Raw genomic sequence first — 24,280 nt, 5'->3', positions numbered from 1 at the left:
AAATCAATGCAAGATTAAGAAAAGATTCAAGGACGAATGTTATTAACCAATGTGTAAGCATAGTCTTCTGTCGATATCTGTGCAACAGATTGATTGTATTGATTAACAATTGAATGTTTCTCACCGGAGTAAATCCGGATGAGCGATGATGATGATGATGATGATGTCTGTGCTAGGTAAACAAAATTCAGCAGCCAAGCCATGGAGTGTCGGCAAAACATCATCGTCGTTAAACTGATGATAAAAGATACAGCCGATGGCCTTGGAATATCACTCAAGCCCCGTGCTGCAGAACATGAAAAAGTAGTGATTGAGGAGGTGATCCGAGGCGGGCCTGTTGACCAGACCGGGATGGTGCAGCCCGGGGACACCATCGTCGCTGTAAACGGGCAAGACATCGAGTACCAGTACCAGGAGGCGACCAAGGTCATCAGGGACATCGAGCCGGGGAAGCCGGTCGAGCTCGTCCTCCGCGGACCGAAGTGGTTCCACACCTACCTGGAGACCATCCGTCTGAGCACCGGGGAGACCAAAACTGTGCGAGTCACCAGGCCTAACGGGCCCATCGGCGCACTGACCCTCCTCATACAGCGCATGAGAGGCCACACTTTCAGCAGACGAGCCATTCCGAAACACGACAATCAAGGCGACATCTCCTTGCAGAAGACCGTTACGAAACAGAACGACGTAATCAAGACTGCCACGAATGGTACTGTGGCAAACGGATGCCCGGTCACTGTATCGAAAGCAGCTACGTGTATGGTTGTACCGACATCCACCAGCAGACCAGTACGTCTGAGGAACTGGCTAAAAGAATGGACGATGCACGACACCCTTAGTGTGAAAGGAAACTGTGTAAGGACTCTACTAGTTGTCAATATGCAATTCACACCTGTTGTCATACGAGCCATCAAGTTATAACAGCAGGTTTAACAGTACAATTATAATACTAGCTAGCTAGTGTGCTGCTTATAATTTCATGAAACGTGAATGATCTAATTGATTAGTTAATGAAACCTCGCGATCGCTGAGAAGAATTCAGCGTATGAGATCGGCTAACTACTATCCAAGACTGTATATTTTTGCCACACCATCATCAAGTAGAAAAATAGAATTAATACAATGCATTTTATTGAAAATTGAATATTTCACTTTATAGTTGATTTTTCTGCTCCAGGTGAACCCGTGCAATGACGGCAGATGTCTCGGTTCACTGATGCGACCACGACCGTTCACAGCACCCGGCTACTTCCGACCGAAGGAAGAAGTCCTCGAACAAGCAAAGAAGTTCATCTTCGAATACTTTGCCTCCTTGAAGAGGTTTGTGCTAATTGCTCTTTACAATGAAATCATTGATTTAGCTCATTTATCTTTCGATAGCTGATTTGTTTTTACCAACGTGAGTTTGCAACTAGCTATGTCATCTCCAACAGTTCGGATGCTGGTGAGCGTGACAGACGCTGGAAAGATGTCCAGGAACAGGTGGAGGAGAAAAGTGTGTATCACATGACGTACGACGAGCTTGTGTATGGCGCCAAGATGGCGTGGAGAAATTCATCCAGGTGTATAGGACGTATCCAGTGGTCTAAACTGCAGGTGAGATACCCATTTTCATTTTCCGCGTTAAACAAGATGCCAACGTTCGAAAACAAAGTATTAGGGAGATAATTTTGATAAGATGAGATCTAGTGAGTTGAAAGTGTTGAAAAGGGAGTATATAACAGAACTGTTTGGATTTTTCGAAGGTGTTTGACGCTCGTGACGTCAGAACAGCACGAGAAATGTTCGCAGCCATCTGCAGACACATCAAATGGTCCACCAACGGTGGGAATATCAGGTAACAAAAGCTTATCTATCAACAATACTTTCCGATAGTTACAACACTCGCCGATCGTCTTCCTTTCGAATAGAAAGATGTTAGACTATGAGATACTGTTTGAGTACCCTTAATGACGGCTGTTTCCAGCTATCACCTCCATGAAAAATGCATGTTGATGTCATTAAATTGGGTATATTTATCTACTTCAATTAGGTTTTCTCAAATTTGTCTTTAACCCCAGGTCGGCCATTACTGTTTTCCCGCCACGCACGGACGGTCGCCATGACTACAAGGTGTGGAACGGACAGTTCCTGAAATATGCCGCCTATCAGCTGCCTGACAGGTCCATCCTCGGCGATCCCATCAACCTAGAATTCACAGAGGTCAGACAGTAACGGAAAATATTTTTGTTTCATTTTCCTTGTCTTGATGATGATGATGGATTCTCCTGTCGGTACGACAGATGAGTAGGCTCACACGTCATTTGCCAAGGTGGGTCCTCATGTGGGAATGAAGACCAATTCGTGACGCACATGAACGGCCACAGATGCTGCACGGAAAGGAACAGTCTGGTGTGGAGCGCTGTTTCCTCTTCTCCTTCTTCTCCTGAATAGCAGCAGCTCTGTTGGCCTCGAATGTCCTAATTCCTAACGCGCACTGTTTTCTCCACAGCGCTCTGTCTTGGGCAATGGCTTCCCAGCAGTCAACGTTGATGTTGCAGCTCTTAAGGCTTGTCTTCAGATTGTCTCTGTACCTTTTGAGGGGTCTGCCCTGGTTGCGGTGCCCTTCTTTTAGTTGCCCATATAGTAGCATCTTGGGAATTCTGCTGTCTTCCATGCGGACAATGTGTCCTGTCCATCTTAGCTGGCACTTGATGATCAGGCATTCAATGCTAGGGAGGCCACACTTCTTTAGGACCTGAAGGTTGGACACTCTGTCCTGCCATTTGATGCTGCAGATTTTCCGGAGACATCGCTGATGAAACTGCTCCAGTAGTTGGATGTGCCGGCGGTAGGTTGTCCAGGTCTCGCAGCAGTAGAGAAGTGCACTCAGTACAACGGCTTTGTACACAGAAATCTTGGTGGAGAGGCGGATGCCGTGGTCGTGCCACAGTCTCTTCGTGAGACGGCCAAAGGCTACACTTGCTTTTCCAATGCGCTGCATCACCTCTGCGTCAAGAGATCCACTGCTTGTGATGGTGCTACCCAGGTAGCAGAACTTTCCCACAGTCTTGATTTCTGTGTTGTTGATGACGATGGGAGGAGGTGGTGGCACGTTGGCAGCCTGTGATGGTAAGGGCTGGAACATGGCTTCAGTCTTACCTAGGCTGATCGTGAGTCCGAACCGTCCACAGGCAGTTGCAAAGCGATCCATTATGTACTGCAGGTCCTCATGGGAGTGTGCGCCCAGTGCGCAATCGTCTGCAAAGAGGAACTCACGTAGGATGGCCTCGAACACTTTGGTCTTGGCTTGGAGTCTTCGCAGGTTGAAGAGTTTTCCATCAGAGCGGAACTGGATGTACACCCCTCTTTCACAACTGCTGAAGGCATCAAGGAGCATTGCTGCGAACAGGATGGAGAACAAGGTAGGTGCAAGGACGCAGCCCTGTTTTACTCCATTGGACACTTCAAAGGGATCTGAGGCATCTCCGTTCTCCTGGACTCTGGCTTGCATGCCTTTGTGGAAGGAGGCAATCAGTGCTATAAGCTTGTCTGGACAGCCAAACTTTTGCAAGATCTTCCACAAGCCTTCCCGGTTCACGGTATCAAACGCCTTGGTTAGATCCACAAAGGCCAGGTGAAGCTCCTGATTTTGCTCGCGACATTTCTCCTGTACCTGACGAAGAGCGAAAACCATGTCACTGGTGCCCCTTCCAGCTCGAAACCCACACTGGGATTCAGGAACGACAGTCTCTGCAATGTTCGTGATGAGCCGGTTGAGGATAACTCTGGCAAGTATTTTCCCAGCGATACACAGGAGCGATATTCCGCGGTGATTGTCACAGGATGTTTTGTCCCCTTTCCTCTTGTAGATATGCACTATGGATGCATCCTTAAAGTCTTGTGGGACTTCTCCTGCTTCCCAGATGGAATTGAACAGGGACGTCAGTTTCGCTAGAAGCACGTCGCCTCCGTTCTTGTAGATATCAGCAGGAATCCCATCTGCTCCTGGTGCCTTTCCGGGTGTTGTTTGCCTCAAGGCCTTAACAACCTCAGCAGTGGTTGGGGGGTCCGCCATTGAGTCCTTTGTTGGTAATTGTGGCAAATACGCGATTGCCTCTTCGGAGATGGTTGATTCTCTGTTCAGCACATGGTTGAAATGTTCTGCCCATCGAGCAAGGATGTCGGTTTTCTGGGTGAGCAAGGTGGACTGGTCAGAAGATCTTACTGGGGCTGAGCCAGATGCCTTGGGTCCGTAAACGGCTCTCAGGCCTCCATGAAGTGTCTTCATGTCGTGGTTGTCGGCTGCCGCTTGCAGCTCCTCAGCCTTTCTTTCCCACCAGTTATTCTTCATCTTCCGCAGCTTCTGCTGGAGAAGTTGCCTTGCCTGCTGGTAATCCTGTTTTGTCCTGCTGTTGGTCTTGTCATGAAGGTGATCATTGTGTGCTTTATGTACCTTGTCGATGAGCTTCTGAATGCCTTCTTCATTCTCATCAAACCAGTCTTGGTGCTTCCTCTTTACAAAACCAAGGGTGTCAGCTGCAGCGCTGTAGACGGCCTCTCGGAAGGCCCTCCATTTCTTTTCCAGGTTGTCTTGCTCCTGCTCGATGTTGGACAGTGATTTCTGAAGATTTTGCTGCAGTGCTTCCTGCTTGATGCTGACCTGAGCAATGTTCAGTTTCCGCAGGGGCTTTTCTCTAGCCGTCTTCCTTTTCAAAGCAAGGTTAAGGTCCATCTTGCTACGGAGTAGGCGATGATCGGACCAACAGTCGGCTCCTCTCATGCAGCGTGTGCTATGCACATCACCTCTATCTTTTTGGCGCACTATAACGTAATCTAGCATATGCCACTGTCTTGATCTAGGGTGCATCCATGTGTTTTTGTACTTGTCCGCTTGCTGAAATATTGTGTTGGTGATGGACAGTCTGTGTTGAGCACACATCGATAACAACATCAGTCCATTGGAGTTGCACTTTCCGGTGCCATGGTGTCCTAAGACGTTCGGCCAGGAGGACACATCTGTTCCAACTCGTGCATTAAAATCTCCAAGGAGGATGATCTTGTCCTTGCTGTTCACCTCCGAGAGGACACGGTTGAGATCCTCATAGAAGGCTTCCTTGATATCATCTGGGTTTGTCATAGTAGGTGCGTACGCGCTAATGATGGTGGCAAAGCAGTCCTTTGCAAGTTTGAGACGTAAGGTCATCAATCGGTCATTGATCCCACACGGTAGGTTGTCGAGCTTTCTCGCAAGCTCCGTGCGAATAGCAAATCCAACGCCAGACGTCCTCGAGGCATCTTGAGGCTTCCCGATGCAGTAAAAGGTGTAGCCTCCGCCTATCTCCTCCAGTTGAGTTTCTCCAGCGAATCTGGTCTCACTCAGAGCTGCTATGTCAATCTGGTACTGGCCCAACAGCCTGGCAATGAGTGCGGTGCGTCGCTCTGGTCTGTTTCCTCTGTCTAGCAGAGTCCTCACATTCCATGCCCCCAGAGTCAGGGGCTTCCTTATCTTGTTTCTCCTGTTTCCTCGGCCGCAGGACTGGATGCCCATGCAGGCACGGCCTCCTGCCAGGGGCGCTGTGTGGTAGGCTTTCTTTAGGGATCCTTTTATCTCCCCTTCCCCTTCCGGGGAGAGCAGTGCTGTCCCTAGAAAAGGCTGCTCTGTCGCTGTGGGAGGATACGAACACTGCAGCTACCACTGTCTACAGTTGGACGACCATCACCCCACAGCCGCCTGTGTGCAGAGTCGTGTGCTAAGAACTCCCGGCAGCATCCTCTGCTTGTTCCCGTTGCCACTTCTCCATCGCCACAGGACTTTGTACAACGTTAGGTAAAGAGTGGCGCCATTGCTTGTTTTGGCGACCTGTGTGCCTGACCGGCACATTGAATTTTTAAGGTGAACAAGGGGTGTGCACTAGAACCTTCTCCACCCTCTCGCCGACTGACGCACGTAGTCCCACAGGTGCAGAAACTGCCACGTGTAAGACGGCCCCAGCAGGTGCAGCTTTTTTGGTTGGAGTATCCGTCTCCGACTGTTGTACTGCCTTTCGTCTGACCTCTCACCCGTAGCCTGCCCGGCATGGTTAGACCTGCCAGGGGCTTAAGCCCCCGCCGGTATAGCCCACAGGATCCTTGAGGCTCACAAGCCTCCCCACCACGTCAAGGTAGCCTTCTCTAATTCACCTGTAGCACACTGAACTAGCCGTTTGGCACCTTATTCCCTATTGGTTACAGAGTTAGGCATCAGGGAGAAGGTTAAAACAAATGAGGACAGAAATGTAAATTTGTGGACCTTAGGATCACCAGTCTCTTGTTTGATTTGTTCCCAGGTATGCCAGGCTCTGGGCTGGAAGGGGGAGGGCACACGGTTCGACCTGCTGCCCATGGTTCTGTCTGCTAACGGGGAGGACCCGGAGTGGTTCGATCTTCCGAAGGACATCGTGATGGAGGTCAACATCACACATCCCAAGTGAGTCCAAACTTTGGGGCAATCATGCCATTTCTACTCTGACTCTATAACTAACAGTGTCCTTTCCCCATAGGTACGACTGGTTTGAAGAGTTGGGCATCAAGTGGTACTGTCTCCCTGCCGTGTCCAACATGTTGTTTGACTGCGGCGGTCTGGAGTTTTCAGCGGCTCCCTTCAGCGGCTGGTACATGGGGACGGAGGTGGGCAGGGACCTGTGTGACGAGAACAGGCTCAACATCACAGACGTAAGAATTCAAGACAGCATCAGATTTTGAAAAGATATATATATATGCAATAATTCTTCGATCTTTTCTATCTTCGACCGTTAACAAATGTTATTCAGTTGAGTATCTATTACCTTGCGTATTAAATTGCCTGGATGTCTACACTTCATCGACGTATACTTTTATGATAATCATCTTTAATTCCTTTTAATCTTAGTTGGGGAGTGCTTCGTTGAGATCGGTTGCGGTCAGGAACTGTTCTTTGTTGAACCAATTAGCACTAGATTCTAGCTAAAGAGAAATTTTTGCATGCTGATTTCCTTTTCACAGCTGATTTAGGAATTGCAAAACGCGTTGTGATCATTCGTGATGTTATTTGATAACTGCCGGTTCTACTAAAAGGCTGTAGGAAAGAGGATGGGTCTGGACATTGCAAGAAACTCCTCCCTCTGGAAAGACGCTGTTCTCGTCGAGGTGAACATCGCCATCTTGCACAGCTTCCAGGTACTGCAGTCTTTAAGTTACCGTGTGCATCATTGATGGCAATTATGGTGAAATGATGATGAAAAGATCATCAAAAAACATTATATTGCAATACTTTTCATAAATAATATGAATCATTTACCTGACATAACACGTCAAGGTACCCATTTATAGATTATGCTTACTTAACAATTTAAGTTGAGGTTGATTTTGATCTGCAAAATTCCTAATGGGTGTTAAAGTAATAATCAGATTAATGATTCCATCGCAACTTTCCGTTATGTTGGTAGAGCAACAACGTGACAATCATAGATCACCACACGGCCTCAGAAAACTTCATAAAACACCTGGAGAACGAACAGCGCCTGCGCGGAGGTTGCCCTTCTGATTGGGTGTGGATCGTGCCCCCAATGTCAGCGTCTCTCACCGAAGTTTTCCATCAAGAGATGGTGAACTACCATGTGAGACCGTCTTTTGAATATCAGGTAAACATAACAAGTGTATCCTCTTCCGAGACATTGTTTATGTTAATTGAAGCCTTAGATAGAAGTAAAAGAGGTAAATAAAAGTCTAGAGTAAAGTTGTTCTTTTTTGTATCAGGAGGACGCCTGGCTGGTACACCTCTGGAGAAAGAAGCCGAAGCAACCAGTTCTTCTGAAGTACGCCTACGATGAAAACCCAAAAAGGAAGTACCGTCTGAAGGAGGTGGCTCTGTGAGTTTCATGTGTAGCTATCCACTACTCAAATAAACGTGGAAGTTGTTGGTTGTACTGGTAGGATCCCCATTCTTTGCTAAACTAACTTAAAGCATGATCGTTGTGATTTCGTTTGGGGAAAAGGCGTATCTTTTCGAAAGGAAGGTTGAAATTTATTATTTTTCAAAAACACTATGCCTGAGTAGCTTAGTTTTTTTACACTTGACAGAAAGACATGTATCTGTTGTCTTTCTTCCATCAGGGCTGTAAAGTTCGCTGCCGTGCTGATGAAGAAAGCTCTCAGCAAGCGAGTGAAGACCACCATCCTGTACGCCACAGAAACCGGCAAGTCGGAATCATTCGCATCTTCTACACTCGGGATATTCCAACACGCCTTTGACGCAAAGGTAGGCGGAATTTCAGTGTTAGAATCTATTGACAGTTTTAGCACATGTGACTTATTTGTCAGGTATCCGGTAGCGTTCAAGCAGTGCATAAAGTTCGGCTGCACTATCGCGATGCTCTTTGGCACTTCTAAAAGGCTGCAACTAGGAAAGGAACAACTAACTACATATCTATCTGGAATCTACATTGAAGTTGTACCTTCTTTCAAGTATCTGGGTGTCTGGCTAGACGCATGCTTGACATAGCAATTTCACGTGGAGAAAATGACCAATGCCGTCTCTGCAAGGATGGGTGTTCTCCGACGTCTTGTCGCCATTTTGCCACAAAATACACTGGCCATGTTGTACAACTGTTTAATTCTGCCAAAACTTGATTATTGTGATGTGGTGTGGGGAAATTGTGGGAAAGTTTTGTCCGATAAGCTACAAAAGTACCAAAATCGTGTTGTAAGATTGATACTTGGACTGTCATTTAGATCTCATGTCGACGGCGAACACATTTCCGCTCTTGGTTGGAAAGACCTAGCTTCGCGTCGTAGGATGCACCTGTTGCAAACTGTGCACAAGTCATTGCATAATCTGCTACCAGAGTACCTAAGCTCCTTTAGCAGAACGTCTGAGTCTCACACTTACACAACACGTCACAGTTCAAATCTCACCTTACGTCTGCCAAAGGTTAAATTGGAATCGGGGAAACGGACATTTGCATACAGGGGGGCAGAAAATTGGAATACATTACCGGTATATGTCAAAAACACTTCATCCAAACAATCTTTCAAAACTCTGTGCAAAAGAATTGTGTGACCTCTGACCTTCAATCCTTACGACCTGGCACGATATGGACTATGAGTACGGATATGATTTTGTTATGACGCACAAATGTTATGTATATATCAGTGTATTGTTTGTATGTTTGTATATGTGTATCTAGGGCCTCCCTGAAAATCAGTGCGAAGCCACTGAGGGAGCTACCCTGGTAAAAGAATACAGAAATAAAAATAAAAAATAAATAAATCACTGAAAACATCACCTTATTCTTGCAGATGATGTGTATGGATGAGTACGACATAACAAACCTAGAGAAGGAGGAACTCGTCATCGTCGTCACCAGTACCTTCGGGAACGGAGACCCGCCGGACAACGGAGAAGTCAGAAAAAACTCGAAGCTAACTTAGGGCGATTTTCATGAACTTATTGACTTTGTTAATTATGCTGATAAAATTGAAATTGATTTTTGCAATATATCCATATGTCACAGTTGTGGAGAGACATGATGACACTCACCAATGCTTGAATGGGCTGCTTTTCTAACCCATTCACAATTAGTAATTCTGTTTATCTAGGCATTCGGCCAAGCGTTACTCCACATGAGACACCCACCCAGCAATATAAAGCTGTAAGTTTGTTTGTCTTACAACAACTGTTGCAAGTCAATGTAAAGTATATAAGTTTCAATAGCCACTATGAAAAATGACGATGTAGATGGCGAAAATGCACACATGCTTTTACAAAGCTGACCACATGCCGCTAATTACTTACTCCAGCGGCAGTGTCCGGAGGGTGAGCAGCATCTCCAGGGCCTCCTACCGACGTCAGCAGAAACTGCTGCGGCAGCTCCGGGACGGCGGGGCGCTCGGCAGTGTGAGGTAGGCATGTGGCTACTAAGACCGAACATATCGTCTTGAGAATCTCAAATAGACGTGGCGGTTGCTGTGTACATACCAGTGTTTTATTTGGTCAATAAAAGAAGATTGAAAACGTTATCCATTGATCTTTTGACTATATATGGTTGCTGTATTCTTCGGTCGGGATTCAATTCAGGCTTAAACTGAGCGCGGGACCCGGTAGAAAATAGACGCCTTGAGCTAAGCGTGCGAGCACCGCGAGGTACAAATCTGTAGCTTCGGGATCCGGCCGGGACCCCCCCCCCCCCCCAATTAGGACCAAAGCATTAGTGGTGTCAATCCCTTGCCTAAGGAACAAGTGATCCAATTTTGGAAGGATCTGAATACGGAATCAACAATTGTCTACCAGATTTACATATATAATCATTAACTTCTTCATTCTTTGTAGATACACAGTGTTTGCCCTGGGATCCAGTGCGTACCTTGAGAACTACTGCGCCTTCGGCCACGCCATCGACACGCTGTTTGAGTCGCTGGGAGCGGAACGGATCCATCCTGTGGGTGAAGGAGACGAGCTGTGTGGACAGGAGGAGTCCTTCCGGGTCTGGGTCAAGGGCGCCTTTAAGGTTCTTATTTTTAAGATGATACTTGAACTTCAGATAGTTTCCTTAGTCTAGAGCAGTAGGTCTTTTCAAAACTGTAGAACTAGTAATCCTGTCGACAGGAGGAGTCCTTCTGGGCCCGAGTCAAGGGCGCCTTTAAGGTACTCATTCTAAAGATCTTAAACGTTAAAGATCAGTGGCTTCTGTTGTCTGTAGGACACTGTATCAAGATTAAGTTTATGGTAGAAAAATCATTCAGGTTTTAAAGAAGAAAATTACAGTTAACTGATACATTTAAACGTGAAAAAAGTCTTTAGACAGCTACAAATATAATCCCGGCGATGTCCGATACTTTCCTGGTGATCGATTGATTGATTTACTGATTAATTGATTGATTAATTGATTGATTGATTGATTTCTGATCAGTCTGCGTGTGAAAGGTTTGATGTTGGCCATGACGTCGACATGGAGGACGTTAAGGCAGCCCTTCTCGGGAGTGACTTCAGCTGGGCGCCGGGGAAGTTCCGTGTCCTACAGACCAAGGGACTGCCGGAGACTGACATCCTGGAGGGTAAGCTTTGATTTGTCACTTCTTTGCTTTTCTCACATTTACCTGAGTCACTCATGTTTAGTTCATTACATTTCTGTTTGAACTCTGAAAATGAATAATCACTCGAAGCCTTCATCAATTTTACAAAATAGATAGATAAAACTGTATGGGCTGTATTCTGACATACCATATGTGTCACTGAATCCTTGTCAGGTCTATCCAAGCTGCATCGCAGAAAAGTTGTGTCCAGTACAGTCATCTCCAGAACTCAGCTACAAGCTCCGGAGTCCAGGTATGGAAAAAAGAAAGATAGTGTATTGGTAGCTATTGTGATACGACAAATGCAATTACTTTGAACAGTATCTTCCAGCATTTGAAATTTTGATACAATTATGTGTCAAGACATGTATATATTTCAAAGTTCAGCAAATTCTTTTCTACAAAAGTAGGACCAATCCAATGTTCAGTTAATGTGTCCAAGCCGGCAGACCTGCCTGGTGCAGTTGGAAACTCACGGAGCCCAGGAGCTGAAGTATGTTCCCGGGGATCACGTGGCCGTCTTCCCAGCTAATGAGGACCGACTAGTGCAGGCGATTCTGGACAGAGTGGAGAAGGGAGCAAACCCCGACACCGTCATTCAGATAGAAGCTCTACAAGAGAAGAAATCTGGAGCTGGTAACACATTACAATTTTATTTGCATATTCCAATCAGTCTTATTCGACGTTATATCAACCCTAATGACTTAACATACCCAGTTAATTGCAAAATTCACATACTTAAAAGTGCTATAAAATCAGCTTTTTTTGTTCGAAAGGTTTTATCAAAACATGGACACCCCAGGACCGACTGCCGCCATGTTCTTTGCGCACGGCACTATCCCGTTATCTTGACGTCACCACCCCACCATCACCGCAGCTGCTCTTCTACCTGGCGATGCACGCGACGTCAAGCAGGGAGAGAGCTGAACTCGAGGCTTTGGGCAAGGTTCGTTTTTCAATTACCGATTGTTATTTGCTATTTCAGATATGATACATGTACACCATGATATTTGTCAGTTTTCAGCATCTCAAAGTTTCCACGTAATATGGGACTGGCATCGGACAAGCTAAAGTAAAGTCCCACTTATTTGCCGCTACAGGGAGGACTGAGGTACGAGGACTGGAAGTTTGAGGCGGCCCCGACTCTGCCCGAGGTGCTGCAGCACTACTCGTCCCTGCAGGTCCCGCCCGCCCTGCTGCTCAGTCAGCTGCCGGTCCTGCAGCAGCGCTACTACTCCATCAGCTCCTCCCAACACATGTACCCGGGCCAGATCCACGCTACTGTAGCCGTGGTCAAGTACAGGACGCGTGGTGAGTCTATATATCATACACTAACCCTACTCCATCAGCTCCTCCCCACACATGTACCCGGGCCAGATCCACGCTACTGTAGCCGTGGTCAAGTACAGGACGCGTGGTGAGTCTATATATCATACACTAACCCTACTCCATCAGCTCCTCCCCACACATGTACCCGGGCCAGATCCACGCTACTGTAGCCGTGGTCAAGTACAGGACGCGTGGTGAGTCTATATATCATACACTAACCCTACTCCATCAGCTCCTCCCCACACATGTACCCGGGCCAGATCCACGCTACTGTAGCCGTGGTCAAGTACAGGACACGTGGTGAGTCTACTATGTATGATCAACCTCCTTGATACGATATATTAACCTACTAGTGCATTAGCTCCTCCCCACAAATCATACAGTACCCGGGCGAGATCCACGTTTCCGTAAATGCCTTCCTGCATTCAATAACAAAGTGACAAATGATGATAGCTTCGTGATGATTGGTGTATCACATAGTCTAGATTGATATCTGAACGAAGTTTGATTTACCAGGTATAGGTATATTTTTATTTTTCAGGTGGTCAGGGTCCTGAGCACAGCGGTGTGTGTTCCAACTGGCTCAACACCATCAAGATCAACGAGTCCGTGCCTTGCTACATTCGGACGTAATCTGCTTTCAGTTTTAATTTCAATCTGTGAACTCAAAAGTTTAAACTATAGGTTAAAATATATAAAACAGTGCATAAATTTGTTAAATTTGAAAGAAGATATCTTCGACAGCTTCCATATTCATTCTTAACGTCTTCTTCTCAAATCTGTTCTTTTCAGGGCCAAGAATTTCCACCTTCCTGAGGACCCCTCCCTCCCTGTCCTGATGGTAGGTCCCGGGACTGGCATCGCCCCTCTCAGGAGCTTCTGGCAGCAGAGGCAGGTGGACATCAAGGCTGGTAAGGGGACGGCAATGGCACGTGTGCCGTATGTCTTATAATGACATAAATTTCAAATAGTTTGGTTCAAAATTGTAAAACATATAAAACCTTAATAAGGAGAAGGGACACCATGTGTAAAGTGAGGTCAGTATTCAGTACATGTATCTAACAGCTGATGTGCCTGTCCTGGCAGGTGTCACGTCCAGACATCCTCCAGGTGACATGACCCTGGTGTTCGGCTGCAGACAGTCCAGGGTGGATCACATCTACAAGGAGGAGACGGCACAGGCAAGGAGAGACGGAGCCCTGACAGACATCTACACAGCCCTGTCCAGGGAACCCGGGACATATAAGGTACGGAGGATGATAAACTGATATGAGTTTGAGTTTTGATAGATCCACAAGAGGCTATTCTCCCTGTGGTCTACACATTCATATCTACACATCACAAATAAAATATAAAATAGGCATACAAACTGACGGTAGAGAACAAAAATAACGTACAGTTCCTTAAAACAATAATTACAGTCCATTATACTGATATTTGGTTAGTCATAATATTCACATAAAGGCGTAACTTAGCTCGAATAGATCTTAGTCGTATCTAGTAGATACTGACGCCTCAGTGCTCACATGCATTACACCTTGCTACAAATTTCAACTGCGCCATCTACAACCGACTAACTCAATATCAGATGAAATAGTGTACATTGTACATCAAAATCTATCGCATTGGTTGACTTCCTGATGTATTGAAGAACTCATTCTTGGTGTTATTTTCATTCAAGACCTACGTCCAAGACATCCTTCGCGAGCGAATCCCCGGGAAGGTGCTGGACCTGGTTCTGAAGGATGGCGGACACATCTACGTGTGTGGTGACGTCACCATGGCCACTGACGTCGGCGAGACCGTTCAGCGAATCCTGGTGGAGCACGGTGGGATGTCTGTCGCCAGGGCAGAGGACTTCATCAACAACATGAAGGTTTTACAAAAATGGTTACGTTCGACGGTTCGAAAAACCTGAAACAGCGATAAGAAATTCCAAACCCATTGCTTTGAAATGAACAAAATTGTTTATTTATTTATTGGTTTAGCAGTTATTAACTACATATGTGCACACTCATGTCTTTTGAATCTTTTAGATAATACATCATACTACCTCTACATTGTACTGAACAACACTCCCTGCTATGCCCGGCCGGGGGCTGGCATTGCGTCCAAGTGACATCTAAACTATATTTTTTTTAAAGATTTTGTTTTCTAGATATAAGGTTCATACAACATACATGCAAATACAGAGCAGCTAGAAATAACGTGTTAGATGATATACATCAGAGTTTTTTTTCTCTTCAATATTTTGTTTTATTCTCTCAGGACAGCAACCGCTACCATGAGGACATCTTCGGCGTGTTCCCGAAGACACGTGAGGCCCAGGGTGCAGCGCGCAAGGGGACGTTGCGTACTTCCGGTCATACTTTCGGTGTACAGGTTAGAGCCGCGCCATTTTGGCAACACTATTCATGTCTCAGATAGTTTAGTCACTTGGTCCACTTATGTAAACTGTATACAAATACGATGCAAAGGACGTGACCTTTCGTTGAATATTGCCTGAAAAAATGAGCTTCTTAAAAACAGAAGCAAGGACATTAGCGTATCAAATAGGTCATATAGTCATAACTAGGAATAATGATATCATACACCCTGACTACAAAGTTAAACTTTGGTTAAAACTATCGTTAAACAGCGTTTTCGAAACCGTCATGGATGTTGTGTAAGGATATGTGCGACTAAATGGGTGAGATTTCCAGTTATGACAGGAAATAAGGTCATGATATATGATTACTGGAAACGTATAAGTGGTACCAATTTACTTATAATCAATTCAAATTTTGGCCTGTATTTCTTGATTTTCAGTTACCGATAAACGTTTCGGATTGGAACACCCGTCTGTAGCATCTTCATTTGTGGCACTGTGCACGAACAACATGCTGCAGCTTGAGCTATGTAGCTAAAATTTTGGACCTGCCTCAAAATGACAGGGCGTTTTGTATTTACCAGCTATCGGAGAGTACTAGTAAAAGCAACATGCGATACATAATTTAGAGTTTTCCCCACATATAGACCACGTGTTCAAACCAGAGTCACAATTGTAATACCAGAAACTAGTTTTTAACAACTATTTGTGAATACAATGGTTTGCATACGATAAAAGCTAATACAAGACACAGGCAACAAAGACAGTAAGGGACTGGTGTTACCATGCTTGCTTCTCGTGTCTGCTGTACAGGATTGACTACAGGACATTTTCAGGATTACTAAAGTTGTGCAGATAGCTTATCAAAGGCAAATAGACCATCGACCGTGACAGCTGAAAGTTCATGTAGCAACGACATTTCGCTATTTGTCACATTTGCGCGTTGCAGTTCATGTATCAGTCGTCAGGCGAATCTGTAACCTTCAATGTCCATCATTTTCTTGGCCCTGATTGAGTCATATATGAACTCTTCGAACAGTACAGGGGTCTGAAAAAAAGGGATATCATTTTAGACTACTGTCGTTACAGTAGTAATATCGATCAACATCACGTTATTTTTGTTGTGATGACAATTCTGATACTGTAGCAATTGATAATACGTGTGCGGCCTTGTATTTGAAATCCTTATATTTCTATTTACATGTATATTTCTATATGTTTGTAAATTTTTACCCATAACTCTGGATAATTACTTTATACATATGTTTACATGTGTTAAGTCTCCGTATTATCAATTGTAAATATCAACGCCATCCAGGTTACAATTTGTGTGTCTGCAAGACTAGTATTTAGATAAGGAATTGAATTAAAAGAATTAGATTGAATAGAAAAGGAGTTTTCATTTAATAAAAGTCATGGATAGTAAAGTCATATATGTTTTTTCGGTGATAACGTCACGAAGACTGGTTAACACAGTTACATTCTTTGTGTTCTGGCTGGCCAAATATCTAAACAATGGTGGTGGATGAGGAACACTAGGGAACCTGTGTCGTCATTCCTACCTTGTTTGCTTTTGCGTCCCTGACCTTAGCCGTGTTCTTCTCGTATTCCTCTTTGGTGCAGAGCAGAACAGAATCGTACATGAAAGGAACTGTGGAGAATTCAACATGGCCGCCGTTTAGCATTGTCATTAACAAATAAACGCACTTATTTTGTAATTTGATATTATGTTTAGGTTTTTCAGGTTATTTTGGTTTTGTATCAATATAATAGTTTATTGCAAATTCATGCCCGTGGGCTAATTGCATGTTGACAACAATGTCGAAATACTAATGTAAGGTAAAACAAAGGTGTACATGAATACGAAATCATTCTATATTGCTATTTTACAGTAAGTTTCTATATATACGGTACTAATGCGGGGTTTGATTTCTTCTCTGAAAGCAGTGGAAAATAAAAAGTCCCACACTTTCAATGATGAGTGGGTTGGAAGATTTTAAAAGGAATATGAGTTTCTGTGTATTTCTTAATTTAGAAAAGTTTTTGGAGATTTCGGATACTTTCGTGAATAATCTGCATGTTTCTTTCGGTTTCAAATTCGGGACATTCGCATATAAAATGTATTTCATTTTCCACTGCTTTCGGTTCAGGGCAGTTGGCGACGTGATTTCCCCTGGTTAAATAGACAAAAACACAAACAAAAAAATAAACAGAAAAGTAATATTGGTAAAGCCATGATATGGCATCACAAGTTACTGAGATAATCCTAACATGTCACACATTGTTGGTTATGCGAAAATCGAAGACAGTGGAAAACCATAATAACACGCATGCGCAGTGTCACTGGTCTTACCGGGTGTGCCACCATGTTTGATGAGCAGCTCCTTTATCGTTTCTTTAGACCCCATCTTGTTGCCATCCGCAATTAGCTTGTCAGAAAGAGTGAAGTTCCTATTCTTGAAAATTCTGGAAACAAAAGGAAAGCAACTACAATAAACCAAGTTCTTCTCATCGGCGTTCTTGTACTTTCATCTTCACCTGCGAGTGTGCATTTTGAGATAGCTTATTTTTTAAGCATGAACAATCTACATGGATGATTTTACCCACAATGCAAAAGCAGGACTTTCAGAATAAACAATCCTTCAACATTTTATTTCCCAGGAGTATATACAAGATACAGTATCCCCATCTATAGAAATGAACTAACCTCGTTGTAAGGACGGCCTTTGTGTTCCTTTTAGCGTCTCCGCAAAGTTTCTTCACGGTCTCGGGAGACTTGGGGCCTTTTCGTAGGTTCACAATCTGTACGGAAGAAAAGAAGTTAAAATCTTCCCATAAATGCAGTTATTCTTTATTGCCCTTAAAACGAAGCCTTGTCTTTAATAGATTAAATCTTTGTAATGTTACATACATGTTGTATCATTATTCTTGTCTTTTCTTGTTTGGCATTATGATAAGGATATCTTTATTTTCCTCCCCGCCTTCCAATGCAAATATTATATTTTCCTTACAGCTCTGTACTTCTGTATGCTTCTCTCAACTCTCGGTGGAAGGTACGGCCTTTTGTCTCCACCAAACACGCCGCCTGCAGTTGGCGACTCGTTCGCTAGGGAGGACTCCATGGCCTTCATCCTGGCCCAGTCGCTCTCCTTGGGGTCTTCGAGTAGGGTGACGCAATAGCCGAGGCTATCAATCATCGTCGCCGCGAAATTGCCGACTATCGTTCGGGAATCTTCGTCAGCAATCGTTCGAACTTCGCTCTTGATGCGCTTGATCTCGTCTATGCCACCGTTTACCAAACGCAGCGAGTAGGAGTAGTCGCGATAGTCCACGAACTCTGCCGCCTTGTTAATGGTGCCCACAGTGACCATCCTGCAATCCTCTTGTGCTGTTTTCACAATCGCCTGCTGAGCTCTTTGAACGACGTTCATCTCAGACTGGCGGTTTGAATCTGCGTAGGCCACAACGTACATTTGTGCCTGTGTCGGTTCGCGAAGACGTTTGGAGCTTCTATCCATTCTAATACGCGTGGGAGGGCCGCTATAGTGCCGATTGCCATGATTGTTCTCTTTTGTAGGTACACCAGCACTCTTACTCTTCCTTTCTGTGATTTCATTTCTGTCGTTTTTCATGATTTCTCCCAGAGATGTTGATTTGAATGGAATCTTAGTGCAAATCTCTCTCTCGACATTTTCTAAGTCTTGGTACGTGATGTGTACCTCCATAACGTCTTTGTCCTGCAACGTCTTCTTGTAGTCTTTTGGGAGAAGCAAGGAGCAAGGAATGTGCTTCAACATGTCTGCAGATATGTCGTGGATGAAGTACTTAGCTGCCGTCTTGTTGTCAGTGATTTCTGCGCATGACACCATAAAAGGACTGAACATTTTCAGAATGTCAAAGGTCACTCCGTTGAGCGTGCGCAGTGCGATGCGGATGTTGGAAACGAGGCACGTCTCGCGGAGGAAGATGGGAATCATCATGTCCACCTCAAAATCCGTGTCGTCACTGAGCCAGAAAAACGCGTCACTGCCCAAATTCTGAGCCACCTCGCAGAGCAGCTTGGGACGGTAGTCGCCGATGGTGAATGTGGAGATGGGGAGACAGATGCCCTCCCCAAGACCCGCTATTTTGTTGTTGTACTCCCGAACTAGTTCCGCGGCGTCAGTGATCCCCTGGTTAGCCTGTCCGTCTGTGAACAGGATGATGCCATTGTGGAAGTGGGACCTGTCGAGAAAAATAGACGGTCATTTTAAAGGAGCAAAGAGGAAATAAGTTCTGGCAGAATACAGAGAAAAAACAGCGATTCCAAACGATTAGATAATTGGAGGTCTTAGCATTCGGCCTTGATAGCGGACTTACTTACACACTTATTCGTCGCCACTGGCATATTGCAAGATACTTAATACGTACACCAGCTGAATGTCGTCAAATATCAATTTCTCGTCTTTTCCCATGGGTTACCCATTGCTTACATATATAGCAAGGATAAGTACTAATTTATCTTACCCACTGCTTCCCTTGAACATACTGATGGCCGTCAAAATCCCATCACTCAGGTTTGTCTGCCCACGCGTTGAGATGTTTTGGATCTTTTCGAGGGCAGAGGCCTAGAGAAAGAGATGTTAAATGGTCTTCATGTTTTGCAGTGTTCTCTAAAAGATTGATAACGTTATAACTGTCCCACTGCAAATCGTTTGAATTGAAGAAGTTTCCGGATATGATTTGCTCACCTAACGTACATGGGATTGTAAAAGAATTATATCAGATTAAGGCACATGGTGCTTCGCTAGCTGTACGATCAAGAATAACATTTAGTTGGCTGAAGAATATGTTTTCAAAACTCACACAAACGGACCATTTCTAAAACGTGTTTCACAGTTCCTATGTTATTGATTCTTCATACAACTACAGCGCTATGTGATTATATATGTCTCTTAATTTGCTCCACAAAGAAACTAAGATATATGTCGTCTTCCCATACAATGTCGCATCGTGTCACGAAGGTTTTGTTCTTGGATTAGAAATATAATGCCTCACCCGTCCACGGGAATCCATCCTTGTCATGGGCAGAACGACCATGGCGTCATCAGCAAACGTGACAATCCCCATCTGGTCCTCGTCTTTAAAGTCCCTCGACATCAGTTCGGCGAAGATCTGCATACGCTCGATCAAAGTCAGTCTGTCGTGTCCAATTCTGTCATTGAATAAAAAAAAAACAAGTTTGCGAATATGTAGTCATTGTAATCGAAGTAGGATAGTAGATGAGAAGCACTTTGTCGTAGAATGTAGTTTATACAACGAAGGGAGAGCTGAGCTTCATAAACTAATGCGATATAGGTTTCCCCATTTCATACACCTTAGCAACACAGAAAATTTCATATTTTTAACGGTTTAGACAAAACTTTGATTTTAAAGCACATAGCTATAGGTACCTATATTTACACCATTACTAAGAGGCGAGAAGAAGCCAAATTCATGTAATCATTAGACTAGTGCTAGTTTGTCATTGTATATAACGTTATGGATTTGCAAACTGTGACATTTTCTGTCGTGACCTGTACTGAACCCTGTGGGTATATGTGTACAATAATTATGTGTTATCTCCAAGCAGATCTGCACCGGGCGCGAAAATCGTATATGCTAGCCAGAGAAGATCCAATCAGTATATACGATTTCCGCGCCCGGTGTAGATCTGCTTGGAGATTAACTTATGTCATCATTCATTCATTTCAAAATGTTTATTCATGTTGTCACTGCCACTAGGGTACATGTGCATTGTCTAGCTCCTTTCTATTACCATTGTCTTGATATGAAGGGTTGAACTTTTTAAGTCCTTTCATGATCAGACGGACAATACCCGATATTGTATTAGCCATGTATGACTATAAAATATAATCCAATCACCACACCCTCCTTCATAGTGAAAGTTCCACGTGAAATATTGCCCTGCATATAGGATAATATATTGATATTGCTGTTATACAGTGTATTATGTCAAGTTTTGGTCTCAGTCAGCAATACCTCCACAGACCTCCATGACAAAGAAAGTAATTGGTATCATGGCAAAAATGATTTTCTACCTCGAGATCCCTCGGAATCATTTCCTAGAGCACTTTACTCCCTCGACGTTCTTCAAACAACGTTACGTAAGGCTTGTCGTGTTTTCAATGTGTGTATGTGTGTATGTATGTGTGTGTGTGTGTGTGTGTGTATGTGTGTGTATGTGTATGTGTGTGTGTGTGTGTGTGTGTGTGTCTGTCTGTCTGTCTGTGTGTGTGTTTGAGAGAGGTGGGGTGGAGGTGAAAGCTCTGTATCACCTTTCGTCCATACTGTAGCTTTCGTCGATCACCGCAACGAAACGTAAAGGCGTCCTCTGACGACCTGACGCCTCCAGACGTTTCTCGTCTGCGGTCAGCTCCAGCAGAACCTTCATTTGTGGAGGATTCTGACAGAAGCAGAAATGACAAATATTATTCCTATTGGAGCCACTGAAAATACTTACATGCAGTGTAAACACCGAAATGTGTACACCATGACGTTATAGTGTCATTCAACCCAACTCAATTCAAAAGATTACGTTGTCAAGTACAAACCTTCTTAGTCGCCTGAAAGCAGTAGTAAGTCAGCTGAAGGGGTTCCTTCTCGTTTCCTGTGTCCGCCATCTTGAGGATTTTGAATTCTAGGAACTGAGAATTAAAATACATATTGTATGAATTCTCTCGGAAAGTCACGTTAATATATTCTTATGAAATGAAAGGCGATGAAATTTACATGCGATTTATTACTCACATTGTATCCTACACTTACAAGTGTGCATAATATGCCCCTCTCCAAAAAAAGGAGAACGAATCGTAATCCTGTACAAATATACATGTATCGGCGTGGATACAAGAAAAAATAACGTGATACTCGGTAAGTGGCATAACAAGGCGTTTTCACATGGTAAATGTATTCAAGTTCACGTGGTTTTTATTTCGCGTGGGGGGAAAACGGAGTGTTCGCGGTGGTTTAAATTTCGCGGCAGTGCTATAGTCACATACTGCTACTGTATTGGACAAAAATGTTCGCGGTGGTTTTAAATTCGCGGTGAAACAGTCGCCGCGAATACCGCGAACGTAAAACCAGGGCGAACATTTCTGCATTTACAGTACCTGTTCCCGTGTGTTGCCCCAGGCAGGTCGCGAATGGTAACGCCGGCGAGTGTTTGTTATTCTACCGTGTTTACTCAAGTGTAGCGGGAGTACAACACATACGATACTGTGCTCGCCGGTGTGTTCTCCCTGTAATCATGTTTAATTTGTGACCCCCTGGGGAACACTTATTATCAGAGTACGTGCGTCCAGCTTTTTACTATACACATGTATATCAACGTGCGATTTTAACCTGAAGCACTGCACTGTCTTACAGGTGTATCGCACTGAAAGATGTCTGTATTCTAAGCGTATGTTATCTTCAAAGCTATTGCTAGTTATCGCAATACTACTTCGGTGAATATCATTTTTAAGTCCAAGTTTGGAGCTGTTACGTTATCCTCAATGCTACCTCATGTAACGGGGGTCGCCCGAACCTCGCACGCGCCCGAACATCGCACGGATTTTTTACTGATCTTATTTTGCATAAGTACGCCGTGTTTGTGTCCAATGACTATGCTGATAAGGAAGGTAAATAACCCAAGTTCATGCACATAATTGTCATTTACATTCAAAACATATGTGTACATATTCATTTCTTGTTTTGTCGAAAAGTAGTATTTTGACAATAATGATGGCAACGCTGAGCAGAGGGTCACTGCGTAGCTAGACGGCCCGGCACCTAAATATACGACCTGTGCCAAGCAGATACATAAGTCACACAGCTATCATACACATAAGAAAAATAATTTCATAAAACACTAAAAATTTGGGTCTTTAAGTGTTTGTTGAGAAGAAAACCGACCAAAGAAAAACAACGTAAACATTGCTGTCGTCTGACGACGTTGTTTTCCCGCCATTTTTTTGGACCGCGATGGTGGCGGGACGATTCAACGCACAGCTTTGTTACGCTCTAACATGTGATTGGTACCGTCTATGAAAAGGAAACTGAATACAGAGATGGCGAAGATGTTTTCCAATAAGTAGACGGAGTATTGTTGATGTAAGCGGTGTCGTTTTTTCGTAATGATTTCGTAAGTCGGGCCGCATTCAATACGTACGTCGGGCCGCGTAGTAGCCTATTTCCCGTGGGAACATGAGCTGGGATGCGCTAGATATAGCCCTTCTCACATGACGTTAGAAGTGCACACAGTCAAAATTTTCCGGTCAAAAGAAAGCTAGAATATAGCAGACTTCAAGCCTTATTTACATTTCCCTAACTTCATCACCAACTTCCGAAGAGAGCAAAATTACCAAAGCGTACTAAGTTAGGCACACTATCTGGCGTAGCACTAAATCAGAAGGTACATTCGTGAAAATGTCTCACAGCGTCTTCCGCATGTAACGCGGAGCATGAAGGGCCCATGAACAGTGTGAATACATTTCTTGTCCAAGTATGGTCTTTAGATGAATGTGTTCAAAATTCATTCATTAAAACCTGACCACTCTCTGGCAACCAGCAATGGAGCGCCGTGAGTTCCAGCGCGTAAAAAAACGTCCGATGGTTGGGCACCCCCCGTTAACATTGAGCTAAGGCTCCCTACAACAGAATTGACAACACCATGCTTACCTCTATTCTTACGTATACGTTGGAACCAAACCCAGTGCTCTCTCACCTAGTGTCGATGGCGATAGCAACCTCGGCCACCTTGTCAGGCTACGACCTCGCCTGCTACTGCACCAGTGAAATGTAATGACCCCACAAAAAGTCCAGAAAAGGACTCCGTTCACAGCGAGTCATGCTTGACGAGGCGCGAAAGAATCTAAATGTGCCTGGGATCGTGTTTAGTAAAATGACACCTGCTAAAGAAACAGGCCCGTCGTGTTGCTTGGTTACGGCGTCGTCTTTGATTGAGGGCGACGCAACACAAAAGGGGGCCTAAGGCCACAAAACATCCCTGTGTTTAAATAAAGGCCAGACACTTGCCGACTATCATGGTACAAAATAAAGAGACATGTAACACATGTTTTCGCTTGTATGTCTGGCCAGATCTTCTTCACGTGACAATGTAACAATGATTTAAAGGGGTAAAAATGATGTAAACAAACTTTAAGAACAAAAGGAAACAGAGATGTGAAAGAAAGAAAGAAAGAAAGAAAGAAAGAAAGAAAGAGAGAGAGAGAGAAAGAAAGAAAGAAAGAAAGAAAGAAAGAAAGAAAGAAAGAAAGAAAGAAAGAAAGAAAGAAAGAAAGAAAGAAAGAAAGAAAGAAAGAAAGAAAGAAAGAAAGAAAGAAAGAAAGAAAGAAAGAAAGAAAGAAAGAAAGAAAGAAGAAGAAAATATGTGCCATTTCTTTTGGAAAGATTGAAATATCGAAAACATTCAGAAAGTATACGTCGTTTTTAAAAAATCCAGAATAATCCTTCTCAGAGCGGCTATTTATA

General features: G+C 44.1%; 2 protein-coding genes across 2 annotated transcripts; one reads left to right on the top strand and one right to left on the bottom strand.

Annotated features, from left to right (window-relative positions):
• Positions 1–182: 182 nt before the first annotated feature.
• On the top strand, positions 183–14,826 carry LOC136430021 (nitric oxide synthase 1-like). Its single transcript, XM_066420246.1, has 25 exons — positions 183–855; positions 1,178–1,320; positions 1,434–1,596; positions 1,746–1,837; positions 2,061–2,202; positions 6,309–6,448; positions 6,522–6,693; positions 7,075–7,176; positions 7,446–7,640; positions 7,756–7,868; positions 8,113–8,257; positions 9,298–9,402; positions 9,598–9,650; positions 9,799–9,900; positions 10,328–10,505; positions 10,908–11,052; positions 11,245–11,323; positions 11,513–11,706; positions 11,847–12,016; positions 12,171–12,381; positions 12,941–13,028; positions 13,192–13,310; positions 13,486–13,646; positions 14,081–14,275; positions 14,668–14,826. Exons 1-25 carry the CDS (start codon positions 202–204, stop codon positions 14,824–14,826), a joined length of 4,020 nt encoding a protein of 1,339 aa, XP_066276343.1. The 5' UTR covers positions 183–201.
• LOC136430020 (uncharacterized) lies at positions 14,348–23,665 on the bottom strand. The gene is made up of 10 exons (XM_066420245.1): positions 23,468–23,665; positions 21,361–21,453; positions 21,085–21,212; positions 19,805–19,961; positions 19,274–19,374; positions 17,779–18,991; positions 17,475–17,569; positions 17,121–17,233; positions 16,330–16,418; positions 14,348–15,815 (listed from the first exon to the last, which is right to left on the bottom strand). The coding sequence occupies exons 2-10, from the start codon at positions 21,427–21,429 to the stop codon at positions 15,732–15,734; spliced, it is 2,049 nt and encodes a 682-aa protein (XP_066276342.1). The 5' UTR covers positions 21,430–21,453; positions 23,468–23,665; the 3' UTR covers positions 14,348–15,731.
• Positions 23,666–24,280: the final 615 nt, after the last annotated feature.

Source organism: Branchiostoma lanceolatum, chromosome 3, assembly GCF_035083965.1.
Source record: "Branchiostoma lanceolatum isolate klBraLanc5 chromosome 3, klBraLanc5.hap2, whole genome shotgun sequence".
Taxonomy (NCBI): domain Eukaryota; kingdom Metazoa; phylum Chordata; class Leptocardii; order Amphioxiformes; family Branchiostomatidae; genus Branchiostoma; species Branchiostoma lanceolatum.
Note: the sequence above shows the minus strand (reverse complement) of the source record. Positions and strands in the feature narration are given on the sequence as shown.

What these genes read in the sequence shown, in the direction of transcription:
- LOC136430021 (XM_066420246.1), top strand. Translation starts at nt 202, where the DNA reads ATGGAGTGTCGGCAAAACATCATCGTCGTTAAACTGATGATAAAAGAT. An exon ending in TCAACCTAGAATTCACAGAG is followed by an intron (nt 2,203 to 6,308) that starts GTCAGACAGTAA and finishes ATTTGTTCCCAG; the next exon opens with GTATGCCAGGCTCTGGGCTG. An exon ending in GCAGGTGGACATCAAGGCTG is followed by an intron (nt 13,311 to 13,485) that starts GTAAGGGGACGG and finishes CTGTCCTGGCAG; the next exon opens with GTGTCACGTCCAGACATCCT.
- LOC136430020 (XM_066420245.1), bottom strand. Translation starts at nt 21,429, where the DNA reads ATGGCGGACACAGGAAACGAGAAGGAACCCCTTCAGCTGACTTACTAC. An exon ending in GGATGGATTCCCGTGGACGG is followed by an intron (nt 19,375 to 19,804) that starts GTGAGGCATTAT and finishes CTCTTTCTCTAG; the next exon opens with GCCTCTGCCCTCGAAAAGAT. An exon ending in GCATACAGAAGTACAGAGCT is followed by an intron (nt 17,570 to 17,778) that starts GTAAGGAAAATA and finishes TCTTCCGTACAG; the next exon opens with ATTGTGAACCTACGAAAAGG.